This window comes from Cyprinodon variegatus, unplaced genomic scaffold (genome assembly GCF_000732505.1).
Source record: "Cyprinodon variegatus isolate N-32 unplaced genomic scaffold, C_variegatus-1.0 Scaffold114, whole genome shotgun sequence".
NCBI lineage: Eukaryota > Metazoa > Chordata > Actinopteri > Cyprinodontiformes > Cyprinodontidae > Cyprinodon > Cyprinodon variegatus.
The window spans coordinates 1,274,605-1,286,280 of record NW_015150567.1 but is presented as its reverse complement, the minus strand read 5'-3'; the positions used below and the strand labels follow the sequence as shown (position 1 = coordinate 1,286,280).

Sequence of the window (11,676 nt, the reverse complement as noted above, 5' to 3'; positions counted from 1 at the left end):
AAGACTTTTCAACTGCTTTTTAAGAACTTTGAATTTTTATAAGACTTAACATAAATTTTTACGTGGTTTGGAGGATATCCACGACAACACATTGGTGGAAAATGACAGAATTAGGCAACTTTTTACGTGCCCGAGGGGTCCCCTCATTAATGGAGGAGCAGAAGGTCATTAAAACAAGAGAGCTAGTCTCTAAAACACACATGGCTATGGCTTGATGCTAGCATGTTTGTTACCTGTCAGAATTCTGAGATTAAAGTCAGAATTCTGACTTTTTTCCCCATATTAAACTGAAATAAAATGTAAAAATCCGTTACCGGTAACTTTTTTTTTTTTCCTCAGTGGCCCTAATCCTCTTCCTTAGATTTCCCTGTACTTATTGCTTTAAAATTATGACTTAGAAACCTAGTTCACAAGCATTCTCATTCACATCACGTTATCATATATGTTCACGTAATTTTTTTTGGCTGCATCTAAAAATATATTATATTTAAACATAGATATGGAATAATATAACCTTTATATCATTTTACTAGGTCAGGGGTGGGCAATTCCAGTTCCTACAACTTTAAGATCCACCCTTTGTCCAACACACCTGAATCAAAAGGCTGAATACTCAGTATAGTCAGACTCAGTATATAGTCAGTTCCTCCAGTCCTGTCAATCATCTAGCTACTTGATTCAGGTGTGTTCATGCTGCGTTCACACGGCAGCATGAATCGACCCAAATCTGATTTTTTTGGCCCTTATCTTTTCATGTCAGTCTGAACAACGCAGATCCGATTTTTTCAAATGCGACCCAGACCATTTGGCTCTTGCGGTCCTGAATCCGATATGAATCTGATCTTTTCAAAGGTTGCATTCAACCGACCTGAACGCCATTAATACCTGTCAAAGGTCACTATTCTGCCTCTTGATACACAGAAGTGGCAAGAAAACAACAATGGTGGGTGATAATATGGAGAGCAGTATTTATATTTAACCATCTTGAAAAGATTGAGTTTTTAAGGTTGAGAAAGATCGCTAGATGTTCTCCAGCTCTACCATCCATGTTTACTTCTGTAAACACAGAGCACACTTGCTTGTGATGTCATTGTGTCATCTACTGCACATGCAGGACACTTGAGTTCAATGATTGCAGTTCACACAGGAGATCGCATACAAGCCGCATATAATTGGAAAAAAAATAGGAATTGAGCATCAAGGCCTGCAGTGTGAACGTAGCCTAAAAGTTGCAGGGTTTCGGCCCTCAGGAACTGGAATTGCCCACACCTGTACCAGGTCATCAAATCAATTCAGCTCAGTCTGTCAAATAAGCTGCCTGTAGTATCTTTGAAGGTCCAGCAGGTGTCAGTATTCTAAGACAGCATCAATACAGTTTAGTAATGTGTAGAAATGCTTCAAAATACCTCAATAACCCATCACTAATAGTTTCCCTTTAATCCTTGTGTTATTACTCAACCTTTCTTTGATAATCTGAAAGTTGAGCTCAACCAGCGACGGCTAGAAAATGATCCGCTGGAACAGAAACAGGCTCAGAAACAGGATTCACAAAGAAATTTTATATAGTTTTCAAGTATTCAAAACTGTTAAATAAGTACAAGATGTGTTCACATGATTTACATATTGGACAATATATGCACTGTCCATCTTTCTCTTTACATGTTTCCCACTACCCACGCAGCACGCTAAATAAAAGGTCTCAGCTATTCACACGTGTTTGAATTCACTGGAAGTTGTGACGGCGGTCTATTGGACACGGACACACTGATACCTGGAATAGTTTACAGTGGGTGTGGAAGGGAGACGTCCGATTGGCCGAGGGAGGAGGGGGCGGGGTGCCGATTAGCTGCTGGTGATGTGAACAGTTACACAGAAACGGGTCGACATTCCCAGCTCGTCCCACCAGGAGGAAAACGCCGACGGAGGAGGAGGGTGGTTCGCTCTGCTGACCAATCAGCTCGCTCTGCCTCTCAGCAGGGAGGAGACGGCGAGATGATGTCAGAGAAAGCTTTGATCAGCCGTCTGAAGAACTGAAGACAACTTCCTGTAAATGGGTTGCTTCAGCTCCCCCGAAGACTTAAGCCACAGTCCTCCTGCAGCTCCGGAAAACTAAGTAGCACCACAGAAGAAGAGAGAACATAACTCTACACAGACCGTAGTGTCAGTGAACGCCACTTCATTTGCTTTGAGCTGGGTGAATGGAGTCTGGGAGAGATGAGTCAGCTGGGGGACAGGAAGAGGTCGTTCTGTACATTAGCTTCAGATTCAAACACCAGCTCCTGTGGCGACCCAGTTCTGCTGAGCCACGTTCTCATCATGGAGAAGGAAGCAGCTCTGCTTGTTCACTGATGGGTCTTTAAAAAGGATTCACATCTACCTGCAGGGAACAGGAATCTATCCGGATGGTCCTAAAAACAGAAGCGGCTCCTTAAAACTTCTTCTACATGATCTGAACCTAATGGCCTCGTTTTAAACGACTTATCTGCTTCGCCACGCCGCTGATGAGAACATGGCAGCAGAAGGGTGAGCTGATGCTCTAATGCCTCTGGATAGACGGCTTCACACAGACACTAAGAGACTAAAACCTGCCGGGCAGACAGAGGGCGCTGTCACCAAACTGTACACTTTCTACACGTCCATGATGAAGTAGAACAAGTGCGTTCCCTTAAAAGAAAGCAGGTCTTTGCTTTCATCCCAGACTGTCGGACTGAACGGAGCAGGTCCTGGTTCTGGTTCCGGTCCAACGACAGACTGGAAGTTCAGTGAGGAGCAGAGTTTTGCTTCGGGTTGACAGCAACTTTATTCTGATCTATCATGATTGAGTTTTAGGTCACTTCCTTTCGGGAAGTTTCAGGCGTTCAGCCTCAGAGACTGATCCTCTCTCCTCCTGGAGGAGATATCGATGTCTATGGAGTCTTTCCCCACAATGAGTCGGAGCCGCTTGGCTGGAGGAAGTGGAATGAAGTCGTCCTCAAACTCGTTGTGGAAGTAGTCATCATCATCATCGTCGTCGTCGTCATCATCATCATCCTCCTCTTCCTCCTCATCCTCATCCGACGAAGGTTCTGCCAGGCTCTTCTGGGTGCGGTGGGCGCCGATCCGGCTCTCCAGGCCCTGGACCATATCCCCGTTGGTGTGGTGGACCCTCCGGGCGTCTTCCTCCTTCCTCAGCTGGATCTTCAGCTTGGTGGCGTTGCCGTGGACGACAGGACCGAAGCCGTTGTTCAGCTTGGCGATGTAAGAGCCTCCTTTGTCCTTGTCGTGCTCTTTGCTGAATTTGATGCTGATTTTGCTGGAGGAGGCGGGACTGACGGTGGAGGAGCCCACGTGGTCGGCGGGGTCGTTGGTCTTGCTGCTGCTGCTGTCCCTCCGCCGGCGGAGCGTCAGTTTGGGGATTCCAGAGCTGTTCTCCAGAATCAGCTGAGCGTCGTAGCGCGTGATCCGACGCTTCTTCTTCACCTTGTCCTGTGAGCGGCAGCCGCTCTTGCTCTTGTCCCTGCGAAGGGACTTGCTGCCGTTGGCGACGCCGTTGTAGTCCCTGTGTCTGTCGGCGAAACTCAGCAGCAGGTTCCCGCCGTCCGAGAAGTTCGCCGCGTGTCCCGCAGCTCCGGGAGAAAACGGCTCACAGTCGGAGCCTTCGCATTTAATGGTCCGCTCGGTCCGCAGCCGCGCCGGACGCTTCCTGCTCGAACATGAGCCCCTCCTGGCGTAGCCGGTGCTCAAAACCGGCTGCTGGCTGCCCGCTCCGTGCTGGAGGTACTCGTCCATGTCTGCAGGCTCCGTTTTGATGACCACACCCCCGGGGACAGGGCTCAACCCATCCATAGCGCTGGGCTCCAGCTTGGCCCCTGCAGTCGGCTCCGGGGTCTTAATCAGGGTCCGAGTGGACCTGCGAGTTCTGTACATGGAGCACTGACTGCCGGTGCTGCTCTGCAGCGCCGGAAGACTGCCATTCTCCTTGGCAGCGTGCCGGGTCAGGCAGCCCCTCTGGCCGAGCGGCGCCGGCTCCGGGCCGTCCTTCTCTTTCTTCACAGTGACGCTTTTGCACGGCGCCACCTTGGAGTCCCTGAGTCCCAGATGAGCAGCCTCTCCGCGGGCGGCCGAGCCCCTCCTACGGCTCCGCAGCTGGACCTTACTGGGAGAAGGCTTGGACTGGGATCTTAGTCTCTTTGGTACCCTGTGATTGGTTCCCGGAGCCGGTTTGGAGCATGAGGTAGGAAGGGCTCGGGACCCAGTCTGCCTGCTTTGAGTCCTGTTTTTATATTTCAGGCCTGATGATGAAGATGACGACGTTCTGTTTCTGGCAGCTGTTGGGAAAAAAAACAGACGTGTGACCCACAGTGACCTCTAGTGAGAAAAAGACTAAGGACAATCCTCAGCTCTTACATTGATGTGTATTTGGCATTTCCTGAGAGTCGACGTCGGTGTGGGAGCCCACAGAGTGACTGTCTGAGCTCCGATTTCCTTCTCCGAGCTTTTTCAGCCTGTTGAGCCGCTTGTCCGTTTCCCGCAGCCCATACTTACTGTTGAAGACCGGAACTTCCACCGGCAGTCCAGCTTTGGACTTAAAAGCGCCGGTTCCTCGTCTGCAGGAAACAAACACACTGTTACTTTCCTTCTTCCTGCCTCAGAATTGGAGTTTATTTCCAGTCAGGTTCCTGACTTTTTTCCCCTGTTTTTTGCAACCAGTGAGGTTAAAGAAGATGAAATGAGTGTTTAACCCAGAGGTCAGGTGTGTTGGAGTAGAGAGGAGATGCTGAGACTGGAGTCGCACACGAGTGCCTCTAAAATGCTAACATTTGTGATGCTCACCTTTCACATGTATAACATTCACAAAACTCATTGTTTTCCCCAAAGAATCCATCTCCATAGTAACAAGAGATTTCCTCTCCTGGTTCGATGTCCCTCAGGACTTTCACGCAGGCCGTGTCTCGTCCCGTCGACACAAACTGAACAAAAAACAACTCTTTAAAACCCTTTTAAAACCTGCAGATGTAGCAGAGAGCTTCCAGCAGCCTACCTTGCAGTTCGGCCGGCAGTCTGAGAGAAAAGAAAAGGGAAATTAGAGCCCATTTTTAGTGAGATTATGGGATGTTAGTTTAGAACGGGGCTGCAGGTAACGATGCGTACCGTGATTGATGAACGCAGCCGGGCCCAGCCACAGCTGAGCGCAGTTCTTTCGCGTCGAGTACATCACGCTGAAGTCGTTCTCTCCGTGCCGGAGCAGCATGTTCTCCTCGCTCTCCGACAGCTCGGCGATGCAGCCCACCAAGAACTCGATCTTATCGTTTCTTTTCCTGAGAAACCCAGAACAGCCAGGGAGGTGAGATTCATCCACAGAGTACGGCGCCCCGAACGGCCAGTCGACAGAAGACCTGCAGATCAGGAGGAACTCACCATTCTTTGGTGGCCACGATTTTGGCTCCGTTCTGCTCAGATGAATAACGATTACATGGAAGAATCTCAAAACCGCTGTCCGCCGTGAAGATCCGCAGGTAGACAAACACCTGCAGGAGACAAACGGGTTAGAGCTGGTGGGGCAGACGCCTCCGTCAGCGGAGAGAAAACCAGAGACGCGCTGCCTGGAGTGTTTACATGCTGCCTGAAGAGCTTCTCCTGAGCCTTGGACTTGTGGAGGAAAAGGTTCCGGCACCAGTCTCCTGTGGTCAGAGCTTTGTAAGCCTTCTCCAAGTTATCGTGTTTTTTAAAGCGCTCGATGATTTCCTTCAATTCCTCCTGCCTTCCTTTGATGGGCCGAAACCTGTATGGTAACATTAAAAAAAGCCGTCGATGACCAATGACATTACGCTGCAGCAAACATGTTCCACTGCGGTGAAGGTCCAGCCCACCTTGTGTTCATTTTGTGAGTCTGAAAGCCCAGATAGGGGTCCAGGATGAGGCTGGTGGTCAGGTCGTCATTCTCACACAGCTCCTTGGCGGTCATCCCTGAGGACGGGACATAGCGACGCTCGGCCTCCAGACTGGCACCGTTACACCCTGAAAAAACCACAAACATCCCACGTCAGCTTCCTAACTCCATCACAATTCACCGATTGGCTGCGGCTCTGAACTCACGGCGGCTACATCTGCGGTTTTTCGGGTGGCCCTTGCCGTAGCGCAGCGACGTCCGTGGCGGATGCTGGGAGCGAGTCTGGCTCACTTGTTGCTCGCTGGTCAACTTGTTCCCGTGTCGCCTGCCATTTAATACCATGTTCTTGGATTCGCCCAGCCACTTCATGCCCACAAGCCCCCTGCTCCAGTTTCATTTAGTCACTCAGATTAAGGGGTGCTTTTGAGTGGGGAAGGTGGCCTCTGCAGTGAGAAATCTGGAGAACAGAAAACAAAAGTGAAAAACCCCACAATCTGAATCGAGGATCATCTGCTAATATTTATGACATCTATTAAGGAAGAAACATATTCTACTGCTTTTCTAAACTGAACATATTTTTCTTTATAAGCTGAAAAAGATCATTTGTCCTTATAAGGGAAACTGATCAAGTGGTTCCACTTGGATTCTGGATTTGGTCCCAATTCCTGACACCCTGAAAACAGTCCCATTCAGAGAAGCAACTCACTGGTTAGATCTGAGCTGGCCCAGCTGCTCCCCCTAGTGGTAACCCTAACTGCTGCAGCCTTTTAGCTGCACCAATACCTAGAATTAGCATTAAGCTGCTCTGTTAAATGAGCCCTATGGGGAAACTGAACATTTACTGTGATTTTCTGACATCAACACCAGGAAACTGTAAGGTGGAGGAAAAAACAAGCACCATGTTTGGCTAGCAGATGATTGGCAACTTTCTGAAGGGTTTCATCAGATCGGATTGATCAGAACAACATGGACCAGCCTTCTCACCAGGTCTGCCATTTAAGGGTTAGCTTTCAGCTAACAAAACATCTGTGGTGAAGTGATCTAATCTGAAATATATCACTGCCTACAATTAATTTACTAATGCTTGTATTTATTTATAGGCACCAAGTTTTCATTCAGGGTACAAATATGCTGTACAATTAGCACTGGATTTAAATAATTTAGATATATGAGGATCTTGGGAAACAACATTTGTGCGCCCAATGGCTGCTCTTCTTAAACATGGTTTGTTCATGACAATAAAGTAATAATAACAATTAAAGTAATAATTAAAGTATAACTGCAATTGCTTACTCGTTTTAACACAGTGATTGCTCATGTCAGGGAAAACTTTGTTTTTAATCATGCCAGTTATGATGCATGATTGTTTTAGGGGCTCTTACAGCGCCCCCACATGGTAACCTAAAGGACTGCAGCAGCTGTCAGGTGAACAGACCTCTTTACTGTAAAGCATTATTTAAATGCCGCTTTGTTAAAGTTTATATGGTCGAATTACTCAGAGTTTGAGTTTCTAAAGCACCAACGCGGCAAAACAGTTACTTAATTGCTATTGTAAACTCTGTAGCCTCCGTGTTGTTAGCATCCCCGGCTAACGTTAGCACAAAACAAACAGCATTCCGATCAGGATAATGAGGCTGTGGGAACCCGGAAGGCCACACCGACGGCCGAGGCCGACTCTGTTGACATGCAGGGCCGGTTTCGAACCAGCAACCGTGAGAACCACTGCCAGAGGTATACTTCCAGGGCTGTCTGGCCGGCTCGGCATTAATGCGCATCAAAGGAGCTGTGGTCCCAGAAACTATCCCATAATTCCCGGCTGAGCATCCCGACTCACCAAACACACCCAGGGTCCAAATAAACCGATTTAAAGATCCGTAAAAGAACACGTAATACCCCCAGCCTGCTAGCTGCAGCCTCAGCAGGATGCTAATCCAACCTCATCGACGTAGTTCTCATTTTAAACCCAATAAAATCAATAAATGTTTGATCCGATCTAGAATCTGGACTCTTCTGGGTCCTCGGAACCCAGCTAAGCCCGAGCTGTGTCCCGATCCACAGTTCCAGGACACCGACTCACTGTTTTAGCTCCGGATGCTCCGTTAGCCTTAGCTCCATTGGCTAATACTCTTCCTTCCAGAGGGTTAAAGGCAGCCTGCAGCCGAGGTGAGCGAGCCTCCAGCGGAAGCAAGAGGCAGCGAGAGTCCCGGAACGATTATTCCTCACGGTACCTGCTAGCAGAGAGCTTTCCACGCGTTTAAATGTCCACGACACGCGGAAATACTCACAATAGTACTGGTAGAGAAAAGAAAATGCCAAAACGAAACAACAGTCCTCATCCAGATCCGCCACGACACCCGGGATAAAAATATCACAGCAAACACATTATTGTTGTTTTTTCTTTGAAAATTAACATTAAAATTCAAGATGGCGGCCTGGCACGGGCGAGAGGGTGCCGCATCACAACCCTGACAGAAAATAGATCCCTGAAATGTACCAGCAGTCCTGAGTGATCCACGAAACACTGCGTGAATTTTCCACAGTGACACGGGGAGTGGACACCGGGGACTTCCTTTCTTCTTATCAGTCACGCAAAAGGAAATGAAATACATTTATAATGTGTTTTTTTTTCTCTCTTAGTCGGATGCACACCCTAAAGTAGTGCAGCATAAACAAACATCTTTACGCTCCAGAGGTGGTGAGAAGGTTCTGATCACAGCAGAACCAGACCAGAACACACAAAGCTCGGTCCAAAAGTGTTTTAATTCTTTCTAATCCGACTATAAAAGCGCCGCGGGTTAGTTTATAAGCATTATTGCTCTTTCTGGGGTTTAATTTGGAATATTTTTTTTATTTTACTTGAATTATTAAAGAGGATTAGGGCCACTGAAAAAAAAAAAGTTAACTGATTTTTAATTTTTATTTTAGTTTAACAATCTCAGAATTCTGACTTTAATCGCAGAATTCTGACTTTTTTTATTGTCAGAATTCAATCCGAATTCTGAGAAAAAAGTCCGAATTCTGAGAAAAAAGTCCGAATTCTGAGAAAAAAGTCAGAATTCTGAGAAAAAAAAGTCAGAATTCTGAGATTAAAGTCAGAATTCTTAGATTAAAGTCAGAATTCTGACTTTTTCCCCATACTAAACTGAAATAAAATTAAAAAATCAGCAAACTTTTTTCCTAATCCTCTTCCGTAGTATTTGCAGGGCTGCCAACTTTTTATTTATTTATTTTTTTTTAACCAAATCTTGGGGTGAGATTTTAAAATAGTTTGGACAGGAAACCCTGTCAGGGTTAGATGAGGATAGGTGCAGCTATAGGTTGGAGGTTTTCAGAGGATTTAACTGAAACAAAGTGTCAGAATGTGGGATATTTATAGCACAGTAAATGTTACTTAGTAACAATAAGTGGTCTGTAGTTATGTGGAACATTTTTCTCACAATATAAATTATTTTCTACATTCTGGTGATTTTTAGAGAATTGAAGTAAAGTAGAACTAAAATACTTGCATCTTAAATATACTTTAAATTAAGAATTTCACAACTTTGCTCATTATTTATTCTCTGCATTTCAAGTAAATTAAACAATAGGGAACTAATAAACTGGATTACTGGCACTGATACATTAACCAGTGCAATTCGAAACCTATGCAAACTTCACTGTGTCTGAATATTTGGTAATAAGCTAAGGTTTAAAAATCTTCATTCATTATGTTATTAGTTACAATCAATCTGGCTATCAAAACGGCTAAACAATTCAGACCTTCTAGGAGGTGTAGATATGATAAAATCTCACCATGAGAGCGAAAAGCACTTCTCTGGATGTTTGAGTTTGGAAAGTGTGATGGAAATTAAGTTTTTAAACATATTCAATGGACCAAAATAAAGAGAAATGAATAAGATAAGTAATAATAAAAGAAGAACATTCCTGTGGTTTCTCCTCTATGAATCTAGGATAAATGAGTTCTTCTGCGCATCCTCTCTGTATGTGCTTGGTCTTTTCTTTGGTGGCTGATGTTTTGAAAAATAAAATGCAATGGTTCTTTTTCTTTTTGTGGAGCTCCTATGGGTTTGAGAGGCAAACCTGGAAGCGTTAAGAATTAAAATATTTGTTTTGGTTTAATTACTCCTAAATGCCAGCGGGAGATTATTCAACTAGACTGAGCAATAATTATTTAACTCGTGAGCAAAACATGGTTCTTGTGGTTGTTAGGACTAAGGTTGCATTAAAAACACGGACTGGATTTTGATCACCATGGTATTTTTATACCATAATTCTGATTCTGAAATGAGTGAAACATAGTTGAGTTTTAATGTCCGTCATTGTGTGAGAAATTGGAAATATGGAGTGAGTTTGTTTAAAAACACTGAGAGGGGTGAGTCTCTCTCCCAATGGGTGAGAGTTGACAGCCCTGTATTTGTATTTGGGTGTTGTCCGTGAGGCAGACATGTCTACTTTTAAGGCTAGGCTTAAAACTTTCCTTTTTGATAAAGCCTATAGTTAGAGTGGCTCAGGTTATTCTGAGCCACCTCTATAGTTATGCTGCTGTAGGCTTCGACTGCTGGAGGACATAGGGACCCCATTTTTCATCATTCTGCATTCTGCTATGTGTAGGTCCACTAGTGGGCGATCATGACTTTATGTGAAAGCATAAAAGAGAGTCTGTGTGACACACCTGTTTGAAACCTGTGTGATTAGACCCATGAAAAGAGTCTTTAACAAAAGGGTGTGAGCAATAGATGCCTGGTCATTATCAAACACGAATATAAAACTTTCCTTTTTGATAAAGCTTAGAGTGGCTCAGGTTATCCTGAGCTATCTCTATAGTTATGCTGCTATAGGCTTAGTCTGTTGGAGGACGTAGAAACCCTTTTTTACCATTCTGCCTCATTCTCTCTTTTCTTCCACTCTGCAGAATCTGTTAATTCAATCTCTAAAGTTCTGCTCTCTCTACTTTTTCTCATAGTAGCTTCATCTGGTCTGTTCCTGTTTGGCTGTGACTCCATCCTGGAGAGAATGATCAACTGTGCTGCTGCCATCAACGCCTTTGTTTATAGATGTTGGAGATCGGCCTGTTTTCCAGTGTAGTCCTGTTTCTCTGACTGTGACTGACTGGATGTGCTCTCTTCATCCTCTGTGTGGGCCACCCTTTACAGCTGCTTTCTGCATATCTGCTTCTGTCTCCTTGAACCCCAGTGGGCCTCAGCAGATGGCCGCTCACACTGAGCCTGGTTCTGCTGGAGGTTTCTTCCTGTTAAGGGAGTTTTTCCTCTCCACTGTCGCTACAAGCATGCTTAGTGTGAGGATTGCTGAAGAGTCAATGAGTCGATGCAATCAGCTGGTTTTCCTTAGATAGAAAACTTTGAATCAATTTGACTGCATGATCTGGTGAACTGTAAAATGCATTGAGATGACGTGTTGTGAATTGGCGGTATATAAATAAACTAAATTGAATTGAATTTATATGTCTGTGTATTTCTTTAACCATTTATTTTAATTTCTACTTCTTTATCCTAAGTTTTGATAAATCCTAACCCTTATTTGGGAGATATGAGCAAAGTAAAACAGCAAACATGCAGATACATTCAAAGGTAAAAATATAAACACAGACAGTAAGACCAAGAGACTGTTCAATATTGGGTTGGTAGTAAAAAGAATGAAACACAAAATATGCATGTTTAATTCTACATAAACAACAGCAGGAAAAAAACTTTTTCTGTTTCTTTGGAGCAGTGATGATTCTAAAGTCTTAACAGCTGCTGGGATGTAGGACCAGTGATAACACTCCTAAAGCCTAACCCATGCACAGT

At 45.1% G+C, this 11,676-nt stretch overlaps 1 protein-coding gene across 1 annotated transcript; it reads right to left on the bottom strand.

Annotated features, from left to right (window-relative positions):
- Positions 1-1,550: 1,550 nt before the first annotated feature.
- kmt5b (lysine (K)-specific methyltransferase 5B) lies at positions 1,551-8,330 on the bottom strand. Its single transcript, XM_015375199.1, has 10 exons — positions 7,947-8,330; positions 6,076-6,326; positions 5,850-5,997; positions 5,596-5,761; positions 5,398-5,507; positions 5,131-5,297; positions 5,021-5,040; positions 4,813-4,949; positions 4,387-4,586; positions 1,551-4,307 (listed from the first exon to the last, which is right to left on the bottom strand). The coding sequence occupies exons 2-10, from the start codon at positions 6,236-6,238 to the stop codon at positions 2,851-2,853; spliced, it is 2,568 nt and encodes an 855-aa protein (XP_015230685.1). The 5' UTR covers positions 6,239-6,326; positions 7,947-8,330; the 3' UTR covers positions 1,551-2,850.
- Between the last annotated feature and the right edge of the window lie 3,346 nt (positions 8,331-11,676).